We start from the raw sequence: 26781 nt of genomic DNA, 5'->3' as shown, positions 1-26781 counted from the left end.
CTAGAACATCCCTGAAGGGCAGCTCATCGCGCCGCAGCCCCTTCAGCCGACAAAGCCCTTCTTTTTCCTCCTTGGGGAATGGCGAGAAAAATGAACAGAACTGACGCGCCGCGGCACAGCCTCCACCCTCTCGCTCGCCGCAAGGAAAGACGCGATGCGGGTTGGGATGGGAACGCAGACGGGTCCCGGGGGGTGGGGCGGTCTGGAGGGCGGGTGGGCGGGTGCCTGAGGGTGGGCGGGGCCGCGGCGCGGGCGTACGTCACAGAGGCGGGCGAGGCCGGCCTCCTTTCCTCTCGCAGGTCCACGGGAGATCAGCTGGTCTGCGCTGCTGTGACGTGGGCCGGGGTACGTCACCACCGAATGGCAGCCTCCAGAAAGGCACCGCGAGTAAGGTGAGGGCGCTCTGCCGCGGAGCCGGTGTCCGGGCAGCGCGCGCCACCCCCGGCCCCGAGCGCGCATGTTGCACTCTGGAGGGCAGGGACGAGCGGGTGAGGAGCGGTGGGCTGCCCACCGCAGTCGGGCGCCGGCCGGGGCTGACCGGAGCCCCGCGAGCGAGGCCACGGGGAGGGAGCCATGCAGCCGGGCAAGTTCCGGTTCGTTTCCGGCGGGGTCGCGGGCATCCCCGGGCAGCCCGAGCCGGGTCCCCGGACAAATGTGTGTGCGGAGCTGCGGCGCTCGGCCTGAGGGGGCGGTGGCCATCGCAGCCCCCTCCCCGGCCCGGCCAGAGGCCCCGCTGTGGCAGGAAGTTGACCCCTCCTGGCCCCTCCCGGGGTTCGGGGAGGCGGGCGAGCCCGTGCCCTCGCGCCTCTACCCTGGGAATCTAATTCTCAAATTACAGTATGACAGTATGACACCTTCAGTTCGTCTTCCTGATCTGTCACCGCCACTAGGATCGGCAGCCGCGGCCCTTCCCACCTAGATGGTTTCAGAGGCTGTGTACGGGAATACTTGGGCATAATCTCCAGGAAAATCCCACCAGTAACCTGCCCTGGGTTCTCCCTGGATTCAGGGAGGTGAGAAGGATAATCCTCTGGTTTCACATTAAACGGCTTTCAGCCTGTGCTTCCGCCACAACCAGGGTATACTTAACCAGAGCAGCTGACAAAATGGGAGACTGAGAGATACGTTGAGATGTCACAAAGGCCAGAAGCCAAACTCCCTGGCAATCCACACGGGATCAGCTGTCCTCTGAACAGTTGCAACTTGAATGAAGAGGCTGGACAGCATGACCAGACTCACTTGCTGAACACAGACCATGGCTTGTGCTTGTGTTTGTGAGTGGACAGATCCCAAGCTGACCTTGACTTGGACTTGGCCTTGCCACAGCATGTTGGGGATGAGTAGAGGACCTGCCCGCTCGGTGGAAGGGTGTCTGATGTGCGGCTAACCTGCATGGGGAAGGAGCTGCCTATGTGTTAAGTGCTGGAAGTGGGGTCAGGCAAGTGGATAATGAGTTCTCTTTCTAGAAACTTAGAGGCCGAGAAGTAGCCTTTAAGGACCAAGTTGGTCTTTGCTGGATTCATAGAATCACAACATTTTAAGGGTAGAAGGGTCTTTCAGTATCAGCTGAGAGAGCCTCCTTACCTCACACAAGAAGCAATTGAGAAGCTGAGAGAAGGGAGGCCATTTGCCCCAGGCACCTCCCCTAATGGCAGAATTTGAGCGCCGTTCAGTGTAAACATGACTTAGTTTAGGTGATGGAAACTAAACTCAAACTAAACTCAAAAGGGGGTGAGCTGGCTTCTAGTGCAGCTGAGTCCATGAGACCACACTGGCATCAGACTTGGCTTCTCTCTTACACCTCTTGGCTCTGATTTCTTCAGTGTTGGCTTCATTCTCAGGCAGACTTTCTCCTTTGGCAGGTTATGACAGTTCTAGTCTGACAGCCGCTGCAGAAATAGAGCCCTTTTACCCAATGGTTGGAGCAGAAATTCCAGATCTGATCCTCGCTGGACTGATTTGATCCTAATGTCCATCCCAGAACCGATCATTGTGATTTGGAGGGGTGGATTGAGCAGGTCTGGGTCCCAGTACTTGGTGGGTGAATGGGTGAGGCTCATTCCAACTCTGTGGACTGAAAGTGGAGAAGAGACGTTCTCAGAAAGAAAACCTAGGTGCTCTGATCAAAAGAAGGAGGGTTGGATTCTGGGTAGGCAAAATAACATTGCCCACTTCTTCATCCTAGAACTTGTTCCATTCTCCCCTTGTCTCACTGCACAGGGCATGATTGAGCATTTTGGTCCTTGTTTTGCCCCATCCTGAATGATATACCTGTACAGTTCTCATCATGGACTGGGGGAAGGGTGAGGGTAACAACACTGCGGGGAGTTCTTTAAAAAGAGAGAGGGAGAAAAATGTGCCATAACCATCTTATAAAAAGATTGAACAGGAAGTTCTCTGCATGCTTCTTTCTTCTTACCCATCTCATGACACATCATGACACTGAGAAGGTGTAGACTGAAGAAGTCCTGGGCAGGAGAAGAGCACTGAGCTGGAGGTTGGCAGGCCTGGACTCCAGTTCTAGCTGTGTCATCCTATAGCCCCGAGGCCTTGAGCAAATTGTGTGATCTCTGTTTCTCAGTTTCTTTCTAGAGGGGGGAGCTGAGCTGGATCATCCCTGAGGTATATTCTAGCTCTAACATTTAATGATAGCCCTGCTTTGACTGAGAGTCTGAGAATGTGTCTGTCCAAGTAAGTGAAGGGTAGATGGATCTTGGACTCTACAGAGACCAGGGTATGGCAGGAGCATGACCATTTTAATGTTTAGCTGCTTTGTGGCTCCTTTGATCCTTACAGGCAGGTGGAGGTGGTGATGCTGACAGAGAGAGCTTAAACTCAAGTTCTCTGTGAGCATCAGCTGTCAGACCTGATTTCTGGTCTTGGCTTTGCAGTTCCTGATGTGTATGGCCTGTGGCAAGTTATCTTTGTTTCTTCTCTTGTGAAGTGAATGAATAGGGCTACTTCTGAATAACCTCCCTCCAGCTCTCTTGTCCTGTGTCTGAACCAGTCACTGGCACCAGTTAAATTTGAATAGAGAAATTGACTTCCTTGGTTCAGCATCTTGTAAATGTGCCTATGAAGTCAAGGGAGATCAGGTGAGAATGTGACTTGTATCGCTGTCTGAGGAAAGGTTTCTTACTTTGTAAAATATAACAGCTTTATTGAGATATAATTCATGTACCACACAATTCACCTATTAAAAAGTACAATTAAGTGTTTTTGAGAATATTCCCAGAGTTGTACAACCATTACCACGGTCAATTTTTAGAACATTTTAATCCTCCACAGAAGAAACCCTGTACACATTGCAGTCACTCCTCATTTCCCCAACTCCACTGCTGCCCTAGGCAACCATTAATCTACTTTCTGTCTCTATGGATTTGCCCATTCTGGACACTGAATATGGAATCAAACAATATATGGTCTAACTTGACTGGCTTTTTTCACTTAGCATAAAATGTTTTCCAGGTTTACCGTGATGTAACATGTATCAGTAATTATTCCTTTTTATTGCCAAATAATATTCCATTGTGTGTTGAGACCACTTTTATTTATCCATCAATTGATGGACGTTTGGGTTGTTTCTACTTTTTGGCCATTATGAATAATGCTGCTATGAACATTTGTGTGTAAGCTTTTTTTTTTTTTTTCCATTTTGGGCATTTTAACATGGAGACAAAAGTGGTAACAATAGCAAAACAAAAAAAATAATAATAAAAAAGACCAATATTTAACTTTCCCATCACCCAAGTCTCACACTGAAGTTCTATTCCCGTGTCCCCCATAAGCACCACTGAACTAAAAAATCTATTTTAAAGCACCCAAACCAGTCCAGACCCTCTCGAAACCAAGAGCCCCAGCCAGAGCTGTCGTCTCTCTTGGGTCCAAGCGAGAGGAGGGTTCCGGGAAAGGCACCTCATAACTCACGCAGCGCAACGCTGGGGACGGGTTTGGGCACAGGGCACTTGGCGGGGAACCGGGGTGGCAGTCACAGCCTCTGTGCTGACACGCAGGGAAGGGGACTTCTTCTGTGATCCCAACTATTTGGTTACACAGCCAAGCAAAGGTGACTAGAGAGTTGGGTTAGCGGAACAGGACTCCGGGCCTCAGAAACAGACCAGGCCGCTTCCAGCAGGATCCAGTGGGGGGAAGGGGGTTGGAATACAGACAGAAGCACAAAGGCGATAAAGGCTGATTGTGTGTAAGCTTTTATGTGGACTTAGTTTTCTTCGGTATGCACTTAGGAGTGGAATTGCTGGGTCATAGGCTAACTCTGTATTTAATCTTTTCAGGAATGCTAGACAATTTTTCCAAAGCTATTATACCATTTTACATTCCCACCAGCAATGTCTGGGTGTTCCAATTTTTCCACATCCTTGCCCATACTTGTTACTGTCTGTTTTTTCTTTTTGTTTGTTTGTTTTTAATTATAATCTTCCTAGTGGTTGTGAAGTGGTATCTCATTGTGGTTTTGATTTGCATTTCCCTAATGAATGATGATGTTGAAAATCTTTTCATGTGATTATTGGCCATTTGTATATCTTCTTAGGAGAAATATCTATTAAAGCCTTTGACCATTTAAAAATTGTAATATTTGTCTTTTTATTTTTGAGTTGTAATAGTTACATACTCTGGATACTAGAATCTTATCATATATATGAGTTGCAAATATTTTCTTATTTTATGGGTTGTCTTTTCACTTTCTTTATGGTATCCTTTGAAGCATAAAAGTCTTTAATTTAGTGAAGTCCAGTCTATTTATTTTTGTTTTGGGGCATGTGCTTTTGATGTCATATCTAAGAAATCATTGCCTAATTCAAGGTCAGGCAGATTTATGCCTGTGTTTTCTTCTAAAAAAACATTTATGTCTGTGTGATCCATTTTGAGTTAAGTTTTGTATATAGTGTTAGGGTAGATGGTCAGCTTGGTTCTTTTACATGTGAATATCCAGGTCTCCCATCATCATTTGTTGAAGAGACTATAGTTTTCTCCATTGAATGGTACCCTTGTAAAAAATTGGCAGTAAATGTGACGGTTTATTTCTGAATTCCATTTCATTGATCTATAAGTCTGTCCTTTTGCCAGTACCACACTGTCTTGATTACTGTAGGTTTATTAGTTTTGAAATCAGGAAGGGTGAATCCTTCAACTTTGTTCTTTTTCATGATTGTTTTGGTTATTCTGGATTCCTTGCATTTCCGTATGAATTTAGGATCTGCTTGTAAATTTCTACATAGAAGCCAGCCAGAATTGGATAGGAATTGCATTGAATCTGTAGATTATTTGGGGGAGTATTGCCATTTTAACAATATTGTCTTCCAACCCATGAACATGGAAAGTCTTTCCATTTATTTAGGTCTTCTTTAATTTCTTTCAAAATGCTTTGTAGTTTTCAGAGTATAGGTTTTTTACCTCTTTTGTTAAATTTATTCCTAGGTATTTATTGGTTTGATGCTGTCATAAATGAACTCTTCTTAATTTCATTTTTGCATTGTCCATTGCAAGTATGTAGAAATACAACAGATTTTTTTATATTGATTTAATATACTGCATTCTTCTTCTTCTTTTTTTGGCCACGTTACATGACATGCAGGATCTTAGTTCCCCAACCAGGGATCGAACCCGTGCCCCTGCAGTGGAAGCGTGGAGTCCTAACCACTGGACCACCAGGGAATGCCCTGTATCCTGTATTCTTGATGAGCTTGTTTGCTAGTTCTGATTTTTTGTGTGGATTCTTTAGGATTTTCTATATTGAAGATAATGCCATTTGCAGTAGAGATAGTTTTACTTCTTTTTTGCTAATCTGGATGGCTTTTGTTTTAGTTTCTTGCCTTATTGCCCTGGATAGGACCTCCAGCACAATCTTGACTAGAGGTAGCAAGAGTGGACATCTCTATTTTGTTCCTGATCTTAGGGAGAAAGCATTCAGCCTTTTGACATTAAGGTTGATGTTAGCCATGGCTTTTGTAGTATTCTTGATCAGACTGAGGAACTTCTTTTCTAGTTTGTTGAGTACTTTCATCATGAAGGGGTGTTGGATTTTGTCAAATGCTTTTTCTGTGTTTATTGAGATGATGATGTAGTTTTTGTTCTTTATTCTATTGACGTTGTGTATTACATTAATTTTTATATGTTGAACCAATCTTGAATACCTGGGATAAATTCCACTTGGTGATGGTGTGTGATCCTTTTATATCTTACTGGATTCAGTTTGCTAGTATTTTGTTGAGGATATTTGCATTTATATTTATAAGAAATATTTAGGTACCTTACTTTTTAATGAAAGAATATACGGTTCCCCCAGTAAAGGACACCTCATTCTGTCCAAGGAAATTAAAGTAGCAGCCATCTAAGAGCAGGCCTGGAGTGACCCGTGAAAATGTCTGGCTGTGTGGTGGTCTAAGCACATACAAGTGTGGTAAAATTAAAACTATTTTTAAGTTCATAGCTGAATAAAATCTAAAACCCTTTCTATAGCCAACAACAGGCTCCTTGTTGCCTCTGATCTTGTCTCCTAACCACTTACCTCCCTGTCCTCCAACACACACATCAATACCACACTGGCCTCCTTGCTTTCCTTCAGGCATACCATGCGTTAGGGCCCTTGCACTTGCTGTTCCCCTTTTCTGGAGTGTTCTTCCCCTAGACATCCACATGGCTCCATCCCTCACTTTTTTTTAGGTCTCTGCTAAAATGTCATCTGTTAGTAAAGAGGCCTTGCCTGGCAACGCCATCTAAAATAACCTTTCCTCTTACCTCTCTGACAGTCTTCCCCTTGCCCTGCTTGACTTTTTTTCATAGAACACATACTCACTGCCTGTTAGACTGTTTTCTTGTGTCTGTTGCCTCTCCTCCTATATCCTCCCCTTCTAGGATCCTCCTGCTTTCCCCTGCCCCACCATGTAAACCTCTTGAGGTCAGAGATGTTCTCTGTTTTGTTCACTGTTGTGTCTAGAATAGGGCCTGGATTATAGAAGATTTTCAGTAATTCAGTAAATATTTGTTGACTGAATGGGCTTGAAAGAAAGAGAAATCCGCAGGTGCCAGAAATGTAGGGGAGCTTAAAGCCTGCATGGCATCTGGTAAACTGAGCCTTGAGGGATTATACATGCTGTAGGCCTTCGTAGTTGGGGTCCATGGCACCAGACTATCCTTGTATGAGGACAGGACACTTGTATGTAAATCTCCTTGCTAAGAAGTTAAAGTGAAAATTAATCTCAGAAGCAAACAGTAGTGACAGTAGTGCTTGTACAATCCAGGATACATCTCATTCTCATAGATAAAATAGTGTGTGAGTCTATAAGAAAAAGAATGACCCACCAAGAGGGAGCCAGCAGACCAAGCAAACCTGAGGATTACTATTCCAAGACCTTCTAGTGGAGGGTCTGAAATGAATTTTAAAATGAGGGCCCCAAATAATTAAAGCTAAGAGAAGGAATAGAAACCATAGTGAAGGAATATGACACCATGAAGAAAGGACAGGCAAATTTGAAAAATAACCAAATAGAACTGTACATGTGAAAAATATAGTCATTGCAAATAAAATATTTTTAGACTAGTTAAACAGGAGATTAGACATAGCTGAAGAGAAATCATGAATTAGAGATTGAAACTGAGAAGGTTTACCTGCCAATGGTCTTGTTGTATCTGCAAGTTTTATCTGAAACTTATTTCATCACTGATACTGGGGTGAGAGTTCTTCTGACTCACGAAGGAAAACGGCTAAGTCAAGTTGATGTTCCTCTCTGACTAAGCCTTGCCACGTTTACTAAGGTCAAAGTCTGCAATATCCTGTTCTTTCTCTTCCTTAGGGCAAACTACCAGGATTTTCAGCTGAAAAATCTAAGAATAATTGAACCTAACGAGGCGACACACTCAGGAGACCCAGGTGTAGAAGCAGGTAATAATTTTATGTTACTGAGATGGAACATCTCAAAAGGATTTTGGGTTCCCTCACCCCAACACCAAGTTGGGAGAGAAGAGAGGGTAAGGGATTAATAATTGATCATGCGTGGGGATGAAGGGATATATATCTGGAAATTAAAAACCATTTTGTCTTTTGGTTTCCCGGGTTGTTGGTTATTGTTTTTATGTGTGTGTGTGCGTATAGCTATTTTTCAGTAGAAAGTTAGAGTTATGGTTTTTGCATTTCCTGTTCTTGGGATGGTGGTGATGGTGGTGGTAGTGGTAGAGACAGGTTGTTATTGAAAAAGTCCTATTCTGATTTTTCTAATTTCTAATGTAATCCTTTATTGACCACCTTAGAGATTAGCTTTCAGTTTTCATCATAAGACTATGAAATAAGAAAAGTTTATGGTGTATTATTGTGCTTTATAAATTGAATGGGCATTCAGGAAAATCTTTTTGGGAAAATTTTCTGGAACCGTATCCTCTTCCCAGGACTGGTTAGTTATGTTATTGGGTTGCCAGAAACCTGAATTCTGAAAAGTGGTGTATTTCTATATTTCTGGCCCATGTAAACTGGTGCTTTTCTGTGGGCTACCCAGGAGAACTATAGTGTTTCCTTCTAGTTGACTGAAAAAATCAATCCCGTGAAGCACATTAGAAACCGTAACGGATCTTTCTTTGGAAGGTCAATGCTGCAGCTACATCCAATTTTAGGTCCTTTTTCTTTAAAAATGTAGATGTACCCAACACATTTGGGGCCATGTTAGGAGGGAGGAGAGGAAGGAATGGGAAAAAGAGGAAGCAGGAAAGGGAAAAGTGATAGAATAATTGAATTTAGAGTTTGAAGAGAACTTACCTTTCTTTTTATTACATATGAAGAAATAGAGGTTCAGGGAGCTTCAGTTGTCTGAGGTTGTAAATCCCAGCTGGAAACTGGAAAGCTTCAGTTGTCTGAGGTTGTAAATCCCAGCTGGAAACTGGAGCCCACTTGTTTCGATTCCTTTGGTCTTAGAATGCTTTAAGAGAGCCTCTGTTATGTCCCCTAGATAATATGATCTAATAGAGCGTGGGCTTGGTGATTGGCTAGAGCTGGGGTCCTGGTCCTGATGACCCAGCTGATTTGGGCAAGGATTTAACTCCTGTTTATTTATCTGTAAAATGGGAATAGTGAAATCTCCCTGGGGGGGATTATTGTGAGAATTAACCACTAATGTATGTAAAGCCCTTGGCCCTTGCTCAGCAGTGGGACAGAGAAACAAACCACCATCTCTAAAGCTATGGATGCTGGAAAAGCAGCTTGGCATCTGTATAAATGTTAAGATGCTGAAATTGGAGTAAACTAGTCCCTTCTCTTATAACAAGGCATGGAGGAATCCCAGCTGGTGCTTCAGATTCAGATTCAAATAATATTTCTTGAGCTTCTACAATGTATCAGATGCTGTGCATGGAGCTTTCACACATGCTGTCATGTTAAATTCTCCTAGCCACCCAGTGAGGTAAATAGGGTGTGCTCTTCATGTACTTCCAAGCAGTGAAAAGTCTTTTGTTTGTGATAAAGGCTGAAGGTTTAGGAGCTTATGTCTAAAAGCAGACCCACATATGCAAGAGACTTTCAAATGAGTCATTCTTTTTAAAGCATGATTTAAAAATGCCTGGCAATGTATGGGCTAATTTTACATCATGGCCTAGGTTTGTTGTTCTTGGCTCCCCGCTTCCCTGCACACCCTGATTAGCTCTTGGCTGCTTCTAACATTTCTGAAAAGTAATGGGATATGGAATGAGCAGATGCTATTATACAGCATCTTCTAGGATCCTAGCTTTCTTTCACTGAAGATTCATTACTGTTATGCTGAGTCTAAAAGATCATAGACACAAAGTTGTGATATTCATTCAGCCATCTTTGAGTGAGTGTATGCATATGTTAGGTGCTTGGCTAGATACGTGGATTCAGAGATGAAGATGACATGGCCTCTGCCTTAAGGAGAAGCAATATATACACCTAATGCACCATTTATCACGTTGCTTTCATAGTTAGTTAATTGTGTATCTACCTCTAGTAATTGCAAACACAACATTTACTATATGCCAGGCCCTGTTTCTAAGTGCTTTGTATGTAGTAGCCCATTTAATCCTCATAAAAATTACCCTATGAGGATCACCAGCCATAATTTTCACCTCCGCCATCTTGACTCATTTCAGCTGCTGCCACCTCAGTGGCTGGGTCTTATAATTATACCTGCTTTGTCTCCTCCTCAGCTCTAGCTGCTCACCCATTCAGTCACTTTTAAGGCCTGTTGGCCTGTGGCCACCTCTCCCTCAGCCACCTTTGCCCATTGTATCCTCCTCCTTGATAGGTGCTTCCACTGCCACAGCCCATTCGTTGCCTCAGCCACTGCCCCTTATCACATCTTTTTTTTTTTTAACATCTTTATTGGGGTATAATTGCTTTACAATGGTGTGTTAGTTTCTGCTTTATAACAAAGTGAATCAGTTATACATATACATATGTTCCCATATCTCTTCCTTCTTGCATCTCCCTCCCTCCCACCCTCCCTATCCCACCCCTCCAGACGGTCACAAAGCACTGAGCTGATATCCCTGTGCTATGCGGCTGCTTCCCACCCCTTATCACATCTTATCTGTTAGTTGTGGTATTGGGAGTTCTTTCATTGGGTCTGATATAGGTGACAAGTGGCTGCATCAGACTCAGGACACCGACCAAATATGAAGGGCATGAAGGATGAGGAAGGAAGGCGCAGGGGAGATGTTAATAGTGGTGAGGGGGGCAGGTGGCATTGTGGAGGGAAGTGTGAAGATGCCACTGTAGTGGAGTGAAACTGAGGATGCTGGTGATTCTGGGGAGGCCAGTCAAGAGGAGGAATGTAATGATGAGGCAAGAGATGGTGATGAAGGTCAGAATGTGGTGTTGAGGAGGATGGTTGTGGTGACCACGAAGCAAAGGATGTCTTTGACCGGCTCCATTTTGCCTTTGATGGTTTTCAGTTTGTAACTGAGGATTTTGTGCTTGCCGTTAGTTCTGTTGACTTCATTGATGAAGTCAGTAACAAAATATCGATCCATACTACAGTCAGTGCTATAAACACCCAGTCAGTGCCATCAAAATCTGTTAAGTCAGGATGCGCCCAAATAGAAGCCAAAGTCTATGAGGAAATTAATGATCTTGAAAGAAAATATACTGGCTGCTGTCATATAGTTGCTTTTTAAAATTCCAGGTGCTCAGGCTGTACTCTAGACTAATTAAATAAGTTCCCCAGGTAGTTCTTATGTGCAGCCAAGGTTGGAATACTGCTCCAAAGGATGTCTACGTTTTTGCTTGACTTTTAAAAATGTTAAATTGCTCAGAAATATGGTTCGGAAACACAGATTTATTCTGAAGCTCCTGAAAGATGTCATAATAAAGTTTTCAGATGCTGGCAAGCTTATGAGGTCATAATAGGCTTCATTTTGAACCCAATGGAGGTATTGACATGTAAATTTAGGTCAGATTAGATACTTCTGATCCCTCTTTTTCAAGTACATGAGAAATTATAGGCTCAGTAGGTCAGACAAAAGGAAAGGATGTCCCTCTGAAAAGTATTCAGAAGCATCTGTAATGCAGGGATCATGGACATGTTTGAATCATGAATAGGACCATTTCCATTGTCTGTCGCTTTGAGTACTTCTGTCTTTTGGAGACTTCTGAGTGGGAGCCCTGAGGCCAGCAGCTGAAGCTGCCCTTGCAGATTATGAATAAAAGGGGGCACTTTTTCAGTGAGTCCCAAGAGTAGTAGTATGGTACCTCGTAGGGGAATCTGTTGGAGATAACCATAAAGACAGGCTTTTATAGCCTAAGGTGCTGGTGATGATGGAGAAGCAGCAGATAAAAATGCTAAAGAAAAAAACCAAAAAAAGGATCTATACCTAGCAGAGTACAAGCCACAGTGAGCCAGGGTGTAAATTCTTGAGGATAACCTGTAGTACAATAGCCTCAACGTAAATTACTTACAGCATTGTACATTAGGATGTTTTTGGTTAAGTCAGGTATTTTTTATTTGTTTAAAAAATGGGTTGGCAAAATCCAAAAGTCTGACAACACCAAATGGTGGCTAGGATGTGGACCAGCAGGAACTTGCATTCATTAATGGTGGGAATGCAAAATGGTACAACCACTTTAGAAGACATTTTGGTAGTTTCTTACGAAACCAAATATACTCTTACCATGTGATCCAGCAATCATGTGCCTTGGTATTTATCCAAAGGAATTGAAAACTTATGTCTACAGAAAAACCTGCAACATGGATGTTTTATTTTTATTCATAATCACCAAAACTTGGGAGCAACCAAGGTGTCCTTCAGTTTGTGAATGAATAAACAAACGGTGGTACATCCAGACAATGGAATATTATTCAGCAATGAAAAGAGATGAACTATTAATCCATGAAGAGACATGGAGGAATCTTAAATGCATATTGCTAAGTGAAAGAAGCCTATCTGAAAAGGCTATATACTGTAAGATTACAACAATATGACTTTCTGGAAAAGGCAAAACTATGGAGACAGTAAAAAGATTAGTCATTCCAATGGATTGGGGGGAGGGGAAAGAAGGATGAATAGACTGAGCAGAGAGGATTTTTAGGGCAATGAAAACTATTAAACTATTAAATCATAATGATGGATACGTGTCATTATACATTTGTCAAAACCCATAGAGTATACAGCACCAACAGTGAATCCTAATGTAAACTGTGGACTTCGGGGGATCGTGATGTGTCAATATAGATCATCAGTTATAACAGATGTACCACTCTGGTACTTAACTAGTCATTGAGTGGCGTGGAGCAGTCTGGTTTTGGTACAAACTCTCCTGTTGTTGCAGACAGCAGAATGGCTCCAAAGGTAACTTCGGAGCTGCTTCGGCAGCTGAGACAAGCCATGAGGAACCTGGAGTATGTGACAGAACCAATCCAGGCCTACATCATCCCGTCGGGAGATGCCCACCAGGTACTGAGTGGAGATGGGCTGGTGATGGAACTCGTCAGCCCCTCGTTTCTTTTTATTCCTTTCCCTCAGCCCCAATGTGTTTGTAGGATTCAAGTTGTCAACTCACATCTAAGCATGTTCTCCAGGGCTAGGCACAGGGACCTGTGTCCAGTAGAGTCTCACTGAATGCTTATTGATGTGGCCCTGGCTTCCTTATTTCCAGTGTATATAGCTAGCTTTCAATAAATTGTGGAAGAATTAGGAGATAAACGAAGGGGCAGAAGTCTGGACCTCTCTGTTGCTGATGCACTTTACCCCATCTCCTTTGCCACACCATGTCCCCAGCAGAATTGTCTGTCCTGCCTCCCTTCTCCCCATCCAGACTGTCCTGTCCCACTGGCACAGCCAGAAGGGCAGCCAGAAATTCATCTTGGATCTCCACTCTAGCAGGTTTTAGGGATGATTCTGTATATTACCCCCGTCATCCCCCCAGCCACTGCCTTTGGTGGAAGCATTTCAATAAGTGCCCTCTATATCTGAGAACACGAGTGATTTAATTATGGGAGAGTCGGGTTTAGAGAGGTGGAGACTGCATGTGATGGGGCTGAAAAGCAGAGGACGAAAGGATTCTAGGATTTACTTTTTTAGCTCATTGAGTCAGCAGGTGTTTGGATGCCTACACCATGGTCATGGTACTGCAGGGTTACAAAGACGAATTTAAGTTTGAATTCCTTCCCTCCCGTGTTTACGGTTTAGTAGAGACCTGAGATGGTATACAAAGTGCTATTCTTCCATAGAGTCATCTACACATATACTTTTTATAGCCTTTGTTTATGTGCACTGCCTTAGGTATGGTACATGACACAAAGATGAGAATGGTCCTGGTCTCAAGAAGCAGACAGTTTAGTGATGGAGTTAAGATACGCATACACGTGTCTATATTGCAAGGTGGAATGTGGATGTTCCATCAAGAAAATCTGGGCAGAGGGCTGTGGATGTTTGAGGGTAAGAGGGGAGGGTGATGGAAGGCTTCATGGGCACGGGAGGCATGTGAACGTGGCCTTGAAGGACGCATAGAGTTGGGTAAATAGAGAAGGGGGAAGGGATTCTAGATAGAAGGATTAGTAGGAGCAAAGGCAGAGAAGCAGGGAAGCTTAGGGTGCTTTTCAGAAACAAGGTGGTAAGTTCCTCTGGCAAAAGCCTAAGGAAGTAAAAAGCAATAGTCAGAAATACTGGTGTTCTAGAATTCTTTAGTTGCAGGCAATAGAAACCACCTTGAAGTACTCTGAGCAATAAAAATGCTGCTTTATAAGGACTTAGGGGCAGGGCCACTGCACTGGCACAACTCCAGGTTGTGAATGGTACTCTCTGGAGTCGTGCCTCAGGTAGGATGTCCCGTGGAACCTGAGGGCAGGGTGCAGCTGGCCCCCTAGGAGGACTGGAATGGGAGGGGTTTCAGCTCTTGCTGCAGATAAGTTTCTTTCTGTCTCAGGCAACAAGGTAGATAGTGAATAGATGGCCACCCCACAATTTCTGCATATATATCTCTTTATCTGTTACTTTCAAGATACCAGATTGAACCAGAACCTTAATTCCAAATCCGGAGTCCTGGGTGAGAATTTGATCAGTGTAGTAGCTTGGTGTTTACCCTTGGTCACTGTGAGTGTATAAGTACGTGTGTGTGCGTGTGCGTGTGTGTGTGTGTGTGCGTGCTCACATGTGAGATCACGTGTGGCACTGACATGACTGATGAGGGTCTGCCATGATGGAGGGGGTGGCAGATAAGGGTATTACTGTTAGCTGAAGCTAAGTTCCCCAAAGAGGTCCACCCTAGCTGACCTCCTTTCTGCCCCTTCTCCAACGGTGGCAAACCATATGGTCGTGACAATATCAGGCCAGTGTTAACCTGGGGACAGCATCAAGATTGGACCCCTGCTTGGAGGCACAGGAGACTTCCTGGCCTCAGAAGCAAATGAAGGGCTGAAATGAATAACCAAAGGGATTGGATGATTTGAGGCGACAGCATGACATTCAGGATATTTTGATGTTTAGAACAGAGTTTCCCAAACCGTATTCTACAGCATTCCTGTTGTGTTTTGTAAGGTGTTCTGCAAAAAATGTAGTCAGGGGTCAAGAACATAGTGAAATGAGCGGAACAGTTCCTTTTTTTTTTTATTGTGGTAAAAAAACTTAACATTTAACCATTTTTCACACCACTGTACAATGCATCAGTGTTAACTGTGTGCACATAATTGTACAGCAGATCTCTAGAACTTTTTCGTCTTACAAACCTGAAACTACAGCCACTGAACACCTCTCCCTGTCCCCGCCGACTTCCATCCTACTTTCTAAGAATTTGACCACCTTAGGTGCCTCATCTAAGTGGAATCATGCAGTATTGTCTTTTGGTAACTGGCTTAATTTCACTTAGTGTAATGTCCTCAAGGTTCATCCATGTTATAGCTTATGACGGGATTTCCTCTTTTATAAGGCTAAATAATAATCCATTGTATGCACATACTACATTTTCTTTATTCATTTGTGTATGAACATTCAGGTTGCTTCCACCTCTTGGCTCTTGTGAATAATGCTGCACTGAACATGGATCTGTAAATGTCTCTTTGAGATCTTGTTCAATTCTTTTGGATATATACCTGAAGTGGGATTGCTGGATCCTATAGTAATTCTATTTTTAATTTTTTCAGAAACCTCCATACTGTTGCCCATGGTGGCCATGCCATTTTACATTTACCCCAACAGCGCGCAAGAATTCCAATTTCTTTACATGCTTGCCGGCACTTGTTATTTCTTTTTTTTGGTGGTGGTGTCCTAATGGATATGAGGTAATATGTCGTGGTTTTGACTCATATTTCCCTGGTGATTAGTGATGTTGAGCATCCTTTCATGTGCTTGTTGGCCATTTGTGTATCTTCTTTGGAGAAGTGTCTATTCAAGTCCTTTGCCCATTTGAACAGTTTCTTAACTGTAGGATTTCTCAGGGCCTTTAATATATGAGTGTGTACTGTACAACTCTAAGGAACAGATGAAGTATTTGGCACTTTTCAGATTTAAATGTCCATGGAATTTCCACAGTCATCTCAGGAGTGGGGTAGGGACTCTGTTCCATGGAATTCCTTAGTCTGTTGACCTTCAGTAGCACTTTTTGTACCACAGTGGGTTTGAACTTGCTCCTTGAAGACATGAGAGGAAGCGGAGGTGTAAAGAGGAGAGGCCCCTGAAGATGAGGGTTTGGCAAGTAGAAGTGGTTGAAGGGGTGAAGGGGGAGGTGGGAGAACAATGTGTAAGTGTAGGAGAAGCAGCAGATCAGGCCAGAAGGGGGCTGTTGGCACGTGAGAAAGCCGAGGTGGCCCTGTACTGTAGACGGGGGGAGGTAAGGAGAGACTGGTGGGGTTTAGGGTGGGGCTTTGGTAACAGAATTCTTCCATTCACCTCTGTTCTCTAGATGAACAAGATTCACCAGCTTCATAGGAACCAAAGTTTCATCTTGACTAAGGGCTGGATGAGTAGGTAGGGTAGCCAACATAGCTTGGGCCTGAGGAGGTGTAAGTAGCAGAGGAACTGGGCATCCCACCATTTAAGAAGGGCAGACCTTGTCCTTGTCCTCAAGGAACTCCTTTTTTCTTCTCCTGCCTGGGTGCCTCTGATGGGCTCTTCATTGCCTCCTGTCAGGCCCAGGCTTCAGCCTTTGGACTTGGGCCTCCTGTCACATGGATTCTCTGCTGGATTCAGCAGTGGTGTTTTTCATTCTCTGCCTTTCAGCTGATTGGATGCAGCCCATGTGTATCTGTGAGGGCGATCTTTATTGGGTCTACCAATTCAAATGTTAATCTTTTCCAGAAACAACCTCGCAGACACACTGAGAAATAATGTTTTACCAGCTGGCTATCTGGGAATCCCTTAGCAAGTCAAGTGGACACATAACCTTAACCCTCATAGCACTAGCACACTGTTTTCCGAAACTGGGTCTCTCCTTTGAAAGGGTCTCACAGGCTGTTGTGGAGCAGCAGCCAAACTCCTACTAGTTCTGCTTTATTTATGAACCTTCACCTCTAGGTGAGGCCTCATCGTATGGAAAGATTTGACCTGTGAGTATTACTTGCAGTAACCTTTGAAGGTTTCCAGTTAAGGGTGTGCTGGAAGCTTTGTAGTGTTGGTATTTAGGTTTCAGTTTTCTTTTGCCTGGAGTTAGGATAAAATCTGTGTTTACTGGTAGGGGACGTTCTTGTAGCCAAGCCAAGTTTATCTTGATGTTCTTGGTCCTGGGTGCTGTTCCTGAGCCAACTTTTTTTGGTATCATAATGGTGGTTTTTGGTCTAATACCCTGATTGATGTTTTAAAATTCTGTCTTTGACATTAGGTGTGACCTAATAGACCCAAAGCAATTTCCTATTCAGCTTTGGGAATGGCAGCGACTCTGGCCAAACCCCAGTGATGTTCCAGGCTTTCCCTCAGTGTTTCACCTCCTGCTAATGGATCTGGAATATCAGAATTGGATGGCTCCTCCCTAAATGAGGAAGTTGAAGCTCTAATCCTGGAAAAATGTGTTTTCCAGCAACATCCTGAAAACACAAAAAATTAAGCTTGCTTGATATGAGCTGGCGGCACTTTTATTGCAGAAGTGTCTATTTGTTTAGGCTTCACAAACATATTTTTGTACTCTTGCTGTCCTCTTCTCTCTCACTTCCCTCCCCATTACCCCCCCCCCATTTTTCTTTTATAATCTTTGGTTATCATTTCTATTGCTGTAGCTTAGCCATCTGCCTTACAAGGCAGGGGAAGTTGTGTTTTGCTTGTCTGGTACATATTTCCTGACTACCATATCAGGGCTAAGTATTGGGACAAATGTAAAAGGCAAGCAGTTAGCATACAGGTAAGCGTATGGGCTCTAGAAACTGTCTGGGTTCAGGTGGCAGATTTGCCACTTAACTAGCTGCTTGACCTCAAGTAAGTTACCTCAAACTCCTAAGTGTCAGGTAAACTCTCTGCGTCTCAGTTTCCCCACCAGCAAAAATGGGACAGTGACATATCTATCTCTTAGGGCTGTTGTTAGGATCAAATGAGTTAATAGATATAAATGCTTAAAGCATGTCTGTCACCTAATAAGTCTCATTATATTAGCTGCTATTTCTGTTGTTGTTATTATTACTATTATAGAAATGAATGAGGGAAAATATTCCCTTAAAGAGGTTAAAGAGTAGATAGCCCCAGTCACAAATCTAACACAAAATGTGACTAGTAAATGTCATAGGAAAGAACTTAATCAGCACTGTCCAGTAGAAGTATATGAGGCACATATGTAGTTTTAACTATTCTAATAGCCATAGTAAAAAAAAAGTAAAAAGAAACAGTGAAATTATTTTTAATAATACATTTTATTTACCCCGGTATGTCCAAAATATTATCATTTCATCACATCATCAGTATAAAAAATCATTAGTGAGATAGTTTACATTTCTTTTTTTATACTGAGTCTTCAATTCCGGTATGTATTTCATTACAAAACATCTCAACTTGAATGTGGAATATTTGTTGGAAATATTTGATCTGTATTTAGATTTCATAAAATTTACAGTTGAAAAAGTGGCCTTACATACCAAAGTTGTTCTAAACATACTTAAAAAGTTTTGTAATATCTGAGCCTTGAGCATCAGTTTTAAAATTTATATTCAAATTAGTTGAAATAAAATCAGACATTTAGTTTCTCAGTCACATTAGCCACATTTCAAGTGCTTGGTAGCTACATGTGTCTGGTGGCTACTCTAATGCTAAGCACAGATTTAAAGTGTGGACTGAACTCATAGGTGAGAGGGAATATTTTAAGCTGGCAGGGTCAAGGAAGGCTTCATGATGGAAATGCATTTAAATTGGAATATGAACAGATAGAATTTGGGTGCTTATAGGTAGAGAGGTGCAAGAAATACCATGGGCAAATCCATGGAAGTAGGAGAACATGAATAATGATAACCCTAAAGAAGAAAGAATAATAGGGTCTGGTCAAGGCCACTCAGGAGCCACCAGAGTCGGGAGTTTAGGTTTCTGTTACACAGTAGGGACCCACTGAAGGTCTTTGAATAAGAGAGTGACACGATCAATCAACGGGAGCAGTGTTCAGTGTGGATTGGAGAAGGGAGACACTGGGAACTGAGAAGCCTGTTCCGAGGCCAGTGCAGGATCCCAGCGTCGGGGTACAGAGGGCCTGGACTTGGGTGCTGGTCTTAGGAGCAGAGAAGAAGGGAAGGATTTGGAGGAGAAGCGGTAGATAGATTGAGCGAGGACCTTGCAGGCAGATGACCGAGGGAACTGGGAAGTTTGGAAGCTGAGAGGGTTTGTGTTGCCATCCAAAGAAAGAAATGAGAAGCCCCACGTTCCTTGTTTCAGGTCCTGTGGAGAGGAGGGCCCTCGTTGGGATGACTGTTAAGTGGGACTCTGGGTCCTTGCCAGGACTGTGAGGACAGGAAGTGCTGGCTTTGTGTGTGACCTGCCGCAGGAGCCTCCTCAGTAATAGAGAGGCTGCTGTGCTCTGGGGCTCTTGTTCCTGTTTCGTTTCAGGCTAGATTCAGTGTTGATGGAATTTCTCCTACGGTTGGGGAGGGGGAGGGTGTTAGAGAAATGAAGAGGAGTCTTGAATCTGTCCTTTGTGTACTTTCCAAAGCACAAATACACACACCCACACACTGTTGCATGTTGGAGACAACACGCACCCTGAATATGTAATTGTGCAAGGAGTTGGCACTCCAGGGGTCTGCTCCTCTCTGTCCTTTTCGACTCTAAGGTTTTTTTCTTTTAAACTCAGAACAATGGTTGTAGTATTAATGAGTTTGGGCCCGGGGGGACTTTTGCAGCGAAGAAGTGTCCATTCTCTCTTGTAATCTGGGTGTTTTCTTGTACCTTCTAAGGCAAATGTTGGGATTTGCGGGCACGACTGGCCCCAAACCAGGGGAATCATTGGCTGGGGCCAGAACTGCGCTGGCCCCACCTTTGAGAATTCCGAACTCTTCATCCTCCCCTTCTGTGAGGCCCCTCGTCTGCTTTTGGGCTCGGCTTAGTCCACAGATCCCATCCTTGTGGGGGTGGCTTTGCCACCTTGAGCTTTTGGCTGTGTTTATGGTTCCTCCTTCTGGAAGACATGACTCTGATTTTCCGAAACTCTTTTTGATTCTACTCCCATTCCTCCAGGAGCTGGCTTCCTGTTTGTATTTCTTAAATAGGCTTTCTCCTGGGGTGGAGGTAGTGATTTTTATCCCGGAGTGATTTTATTCACCGTATTAATTAGAGTAACACTAGCTGTGGTAACACATCTCAAAGTTTCAGTGACTCTGTATTGCAGAGCCTTATTTCTTGTTCATGTAGCAGTCCAGAGTGGGTGTTCCTGGTTGGTGGGTGACTTTCTTCCACTAGGAAGAAGAGTGAATCAGGGATCCAGGCACTTTCCATCATGTGATGCCACCATTCCAGCTGGAGGAAGGGAAGGAGTATGGAGAGGGTGCGTCCATCTTTAACTGCCCTGACTCAGATATCACTTCCCACCCTCTTTCCGTTGGTGAGAACTAGTCATGTGATCCTGCCTAGATGCAAGGGGGCCTGGGAAATGAAGTCCTGGATGGGAAACCAACCGCTCTTCAGTGACTTTACAGTAAGGAAAGGGCGTGAATCTTTGGGCAGCTATCCATTTTTCCCACGTACCTTGACTTGGTTTCATTTAAGAGACAAGAAAGCCAGTAAGTGGGGGAGCCAGGCTTGAACATAGGTTTGATTCCTGCATGTAGGAGACATCTGTTATGTGGTTGATGAAGGTAGAGGTGAATGGGGGGCAGTTGCTTGGCAGTGTGGCAAAGGCATGGGCTTTTGAAAGTCAGACCTGAGATCAGATCTCGGCTCTGCCACTTAGAGCAGTGGTGTCTTGGTTCGGGCGGGGTGGGGGGGGGTGGTAAGTAAGTAATTTACTTCTCTGAGCTGCTGATTCTTCTTCTTCTTTTTTTTCGTTAAATCTGTAAATGGGAAGGATGCTACCTTCCAGAGCTGCTGTTGGGGTTAGAATTAGGGGAAATGAAGATAGTTATTGGCAAGTAGTCAGGCTTAGCCAGTATTATTTGTTATCATCACCCAAGGTGGGGAGCATGGATGAATGCCATTGTGGATGGTTTGGTAAAATCCAGAGGTGTGGGAGATCTCTGAAAGCCGGCTGGGTCAGAAAGCGTGGAAGAGGGCATGTTTGAGCTGGATTGTGAGACATGGCTGAGGCTTTTTTTTTTTTCTGTAGTTTACTGATATGCTTTATTTGGCTGTGTGTTATTTAGATTGTTTGAATTAGGTGCCAACGTTTAAAAATTGAGTGATCTCTCATGAACATACATATATTTAGCTTTTCCTGAAATACTGAAGGTTGGCAACACGTGGTTCATATTCCAGCATGACAGGAATCAGAGCTGAGTGGGAACTGCTCTCTCTAGAAGAGACAGCCTCTTGTCCTGCTTTACTCATTTCGTTTACCTGCCTGTACCCTAGGGCTTTTGAGTTTGAAACCCCAGTTGTAATCCCTTCTGGCCTTTCTCCTGTTGGATAAAGCATTAGTTTCCTGTTGCTGCTGTGACGAACTTAGTGGCTTACAACAACACAAATTTATTATCTTACAGTTCTGGAGGGCTGGAGTCTGCAGTGGTCAGCAGGGCTAAAGTGACTTCTGGAGGCTCTGGGGAGAATCCATTTCCTTGTCTTTTCCGGTTTCTAGAGGGCACCTGCATTTCTTGGCTTGTAGCCCTTTCTCTGTCTTCAAAGAGGTGGCTAAGGTCTTAACTACGGAGAAAGGTTCATCTCTCTTCCTGCTCTTCCTTTATTCTGCAAGTATTGGTTGCGGGCCTAGTGTGTGTCACCTGTGCCCTGTACAGGGACAGTGACAAACAAGACAGACAAACACCCTGATCTCATGGGACTTACATTCTGGGGGGCAGGACAATAACAGTGTAAAAGAGTCATTAAGAAAAGAAACATCTAGAAAAATGTACTGTACAGAGAGGTAGAAGAGGCTGAGTGGCTACTGTAGTTGGATAGTCTAGGCAAGCCTCTCTGGGGAGGTGACATCTGACCTGAAATATAATGATGGGAAGGAGCCTGCCATACCATGACCAGAGGGAGACTTTTATAGGCACAAGGAAAGCATGTGCAAAGGCCTTTAAGCAGGAATGAGATTGGCAAGCGCGAGGAGCAGAAAGCAGGTGGTGTGGCTGGAGCACTGTGAGTGGGAGGACTGTGGGCGGAGAGCAGGGCCGGACCAAGCTATGCCTTGGGGACCGGCCTGGGGTTTGGATTTTATCCTAAGTGTGATGGGAAGTCATTGGAGGATTTTAAGCGGGATGCTAACATGACACATACACATTTTGAAAAGCTCCCTCTGAGTGTGTGTGAAGAGTGGATTGTAGGGACAGTGGTCCAGGTAGAGATGAGGGAGGCTTGGACAGGGACATATTAGAGATGGAGATAAATGGACAGTTTTGGAGAAAAAAGCCAACGGCTGTGTTTCTTTGCGGCTTTTTCCTAGTATGCTAAGGCTTTGGCTTATTTTAGGCCTTTTGCTGTTCTCTAGGGAGAATGTTCCCGGGCTTTGCCAGCTTCATGGCTGGGGGAAGAGTGGGAGGCCCGGGCCCAGTGCTTGTCTGGCCTCTGCTTAGCCTGTTGGTGTGGAGGTGACAGCTTTGGTCAGTGATGTCTTTCTGGCGTGTTGACCACTTAGGTCATGTCTAGACATTCTTGCTCCACCCTCATCTCGATCCCAAACCAAACACATCCACCTGCTGTTAATTCCATCTCCCTTTGGAGAAACTCTTCTCCTGCCTTTGCTGAGAGGCAGCTCCAGGTAACCCCTGGGGGGACGTGAGCCTCCGCCCCGGCTTCCCCAGGTAGGGGTGAGGCACTGCTCGAGAGCTGTGTCCCTGTGTGCCAGAGCCCAGCCAGGCCGAGCCCCTCACCTGCCTCCTCACTGTGCGTCGGGTGGGAGAGCACCCAGCCAGGCGGACCTCCTTGTTGGTCCAGAGTGCCCCCTCTGTATTTTCCTTGTTGTGTACTCTGAGTTTTAGCACAAGGTTTTTTTTGTTAACTGAGTTTTCCCAGCCTCTTAGCTGCTTTTTCACCCCTCAGGAGGAAGAGATTAATATCGTCTCTTCTGTTGCATATACGCAGCACTCCCAGGTTTCTGGTGAGTTGTTTTGAACATTCACTTACTGTTCCTCACAACAGAACTAGGAGAAGGGTAGGAACAGACTCTCCCATTTTGGCCTTTTTTTTTTCAGTCTTGCACTCACTAATTCCTGGGTCAGTAAACAAAGGAGGGCTCTGCAGTTCACAAATGATGCCGGAGGCCACTTCCTTTTATGTCCTTAGTGCTGTCTGGTCAATGTTCCCTTGTGTTTTCGGGATCAAACATTTGCTTGCCATTGCATTCAGCAATCTGAAATGACCCGTTGTAGAAATGAGGAACTGAGGCTGAAAGAGGTGAGGAGACTCGTTGCAGACCACATAGCTGGGCCTGCTAGAGGGCAGGTGTGACCCAGAGCTCTCAGAGCCCCTTCATCCTGCCATCATGATTCTTTCTGCTGACCCTTCCAGCACCTCTGTGGGTCATGGTCTTGTGACTGGTCTGAGGCTGCGATTGTGGCTGCCTTGGTGAAAGGGGCAGCTCTCATCCACGCGGCAGGACTAGAACCTGGGAGCCGTTTTCCCCTACATCATGTTGACTGTCCCAAAATGCCTTGGGGTCCAGCCAGCAGCCCCCTTCTCTATCCTAAGCATTCTTAACCCTGCCAAGTCCTTTAGCTCAGGAAAAACCTGCTAACAGGAGAAGGAGCAGTGGCTCTGGTCTCGAGTAGACCAGATCCTGGCCCTGCTATTGACGTGTTGGTTACTTAAAGATTCTGTGTTTGAACCTCAGTTTTCTCATTTGCTATTGGTCTTATCCTGGAGAGTTATTTTGAGGATGGGATGCGATGTGTTTTATGGGGGCAGCGTGGCATAGGGCTTCAGAGTTGAGGCTCTGAAACCGCCCAGGTTCAAATCCTGCCTCTGCTACTTATTAGCTGTGTGACTTTGGACAAGTTACTTGACTCTCTGTGCCTCACTGGCTATTACCAGAAGTTACACAATGTGGCCTCATACCCTTTCCCCAGGAATGGGAACCTCTTACCTTCTTAGCCCTAATCCCATTCCATTCAGAGGCAAGGGATTATTGGCTGGGAAGGACCTGGATTTGAACATGATGTTTTATCTTGCTGAAGCCTCCTGGGTTAGAGGAAGCATTTCCCTTTGTTCCCTAACAGGAAGGGACAGGGTCTGCGTGGGAGAGATTGGTGACACTGCCTTGGATGGAGGATACAAACAGGAAGTTCAGAAATAAGCTGATATCTAAAGAGACTTAAGTTAGAGAATTATTGGCACATAAAACAGAAATTCGGGCTTTTGAGAAAAATAACAGATGCCTAAATGTCAGTGGCAAGGAAGGGAGAAGGCTATTGGTTTGTTTTTTGAGTAAGATCTCAGTGAGGAAAGAGCAGTTTTGATCTGTTTCTCTTGACTTGCTTTGTTCTCCAGATGAAAAAATTGAGGTTAAAGGGAACAGCCCTTTAGCCCGTAATTAATTAGGGTCTTCTGTAGTGTACACTAATTAAAAAAAAAATGTTCAGCTTGCCTTTTCAGCTAGATTGGCAGTTCCTTGAAGGCAGGTGCCCAGCTTTTGCCAGCTTTGCAGCCCTGCTGGGCTGAGCAGGAGTCGCATGTGACTGATCAAGGTCCAATTCCTTGTCCTTTTTGTTTTCCAGAGTGAGTACATTGCTCCCTGTGACTGTCGGCGGGCCTTTGTCTCTGGATTTGATGGCTCTGCAGGTGAGTTTCTAAATTCTCTTTGTTCTTTTGGTACTTTTGTTTGCCTCTCAAAAATAACTAGAACCGGTTTCAGCCTGTGATATAGAACCAAAAAAAAAAAAAAAAAAATGCAAACCAGACGTCCCCATTGAGCCTCTGCAGAGGGGATGTGGTCCCAGCATCCCCAGCTCCTAAGCTTACATTTTAGTGTCTCTTTTCTCTATGCCTTTGCTTTCCAAATCTTAAAAAATGTTACTTAAAAAATATTTTTGAACTTTTTATTAACTGTAACATACATACAGAAAAGTGTATCAATTAACCTGAATACCCCTGTGTAACTAGCGCTCCAAATAAGAAGTGGGACACTAATAGCATCCTTAAAACCCCCTCCTTAGCCTATTGGTCCTGTGTAATTGTCTAAGCGCTTGACTTTTGGTTTCTCTGTTTTCAGCTTAAATAACAAAGATGAATGTTGAGCTACATTGTTGCTCTGCCCTAACTTTCCCAAAGCTGTTGTGCCCTTGAGATTTAGGATGGGTTCCCCCCTTCAGACTCCCATCCTTCAAAGCTGCTAGACTCGGTGCAAGCCCCTCTCCTCGCAGTTAGCGCACTGCTTCTGTTGATGTAAAAGGCACTTTAGAATTGGTTTTGGCTGACACCTCTGCTGAAAACCCTGAGTTCTGTTGGGCCTGTGGGAACTGAGGGCAGATAGAGGTGGGAGGCATAAACTCCTGGCTGGTGACCAACTGCTGCATCACAATGAACACTGACAGCATCCAGGTGGTCTCTCTTGGGAAAGGTGAAACACCTCCTTTAGGGTGTCTGGTGGAGCAGATGGCTGTGATCACTGAGCAGATTCACTGCTGTCTTGTTAATTACGAGACCCTTGTGGCCACAGGTCCACAGACCTCTTTCTACTGACCTTGACTCATGCTGTACAAGTGGGGTCCTTTCTGTGCAGGGACCAATACCCAGGCTGACTCAGGACTGTTTTTTTCGGAGCTTGGCCCACAGCTGTTTTTCAGTGGTATCATCTTCTCTTGCCTGGAGGTTCTCTTGGAGTTAAAGGCCCCGCTGCCCCACCAGAGGCCCCACCGGAGCGGTGGTGAGGCCACACGGGATCTGGTGCCCTTCACCGTGCTTGCCTGCCTGCTGCTGTTTTGTGCAGCTTCTAGGTGGTAGTCAGAAACCTTTCTCATCTCCTTGCTCCCCTGCTGTAGGCACAGCCATCGTCACAGAAGAACATGCGGCCATGTGGACTGATGGGCGCTACTTCCTCCAGGCTGCCAAGCAGATGGACAGCAACTGGACGCTCATGAAGATGGGTGCGTAGAGGCACAGCCATCTCAACTTCAGTTGGTCAGCTCTGGCAGGGGACCCTAGGGCTCCTCAGCTTCTGGATCTTACCCCTTTTATGGGGCCACGGGCCCCTTTTAGAATCCAAGGTGTCTTAGTCTGCTCAGGCTACCAAAACAAAATACCACAGACTGGGTGACTTAAACAACAGAAATTTACTTTTTCATTTCTGGTGGCTGGAGGTCTGAAATCAGGGTGCTATTGTGGTCAGGTTCTGGTGAGAGCTCTCTTCCTGGCGTGCAGACAGCCTCCTTCTCACTGTATCCTTACATGGCTCTCTCTCTCTGTTCCTCTGCTTAGAAGGCCACCAGTCCTCCTGGATTAGAATTCTACCTTATGACTTCATTTAACCTTAATTTCCTCCTAAACCCCCTGTCTCCAAATATAGTTACATTCAACGTATGAATTTTGAGGGGACACAGTCCAGTTCATGGCACAAGGAAAACCAAGAAAATGACATGCTGATATACACATACCATTACGCGTTTAATTTTGGAAGATCCTGGTTCGGGATACTCATTTCAGTGAGGAGAAACTGAGGGCCAGAGAGGACAGTTGCTTTGCTGCAGCTCACATAGCTTGCTGTGCATTTGATTCATGCACTGGGGCCTTTCCATTGCTCTTTGCTGCCTCATGATTCAAGGTGAGATAAAGGTAAGGGGCCATTGG

At 44.6% G+C, this 26781-nt stretch overlaps 1 protein-coding gene across 6 annotated transcripts in view; it reads left to right on the top strand.

Moving 5' to 3' along the window:
* Positions 1 to 282: 282 nt before the first annotated feature.
* Positions 283 to 26781, top strand: part of XPNPEP1 (X-prolyl aminopeptidase 1) — a 54458-nt gene continuing 27959 nt past the window's right edge. For 2 of the 6 annotated variants that reach the window (XR_004481305.2, XM_033421066.2), the window contains exons 1-5: positions 283 to 392; positions 7812 to 7900; positions 12785 to 12909; positions 24714 to 24777; positions 25977 to 26081. Coding sequence is in view for 5 of the 6 variants with exons in the window: in XM_033421066.2 (XP_033276957.1) it covers positions 361 to 392; positions 7812 to 7900; positions 12785 to 12909; positions 24714 to 24777; positions 25977 to 26081 (415 nt within the window). In the remaining variant the exon portion in view is untranslated. Of the gene's footprint in view, positions 393 to 469; positions 489 to 7811; positions 7901 to 12784; positions 12910 to 24713; positions 24778 to 25976; positions 26082 to 26781 lie in introns of those variants that run through there. The other 4 variants (XM_004265864.4, XM_049696990.1, XM_049696991.1 and 1 more) reach the window with 4 other exon arrangements.

Source organism: Orcinus orca, chromosome 14, assembly GCF_937001465.1.
Source record: "Orcinus orca chromosome 14, mOrcOrc1.1, whole genome shotgun sequence".
Classification (NCBI taxonomy): domain Eukaryota; kingdom Metazoa; phylum Chordata; class Mammalia; order Artiodactyla; family Delphinidae; genus Orcinus; species Orcinus orca.
This window is presented reverse-complemented; position numbering and strand designations above follow the sequence as displayed.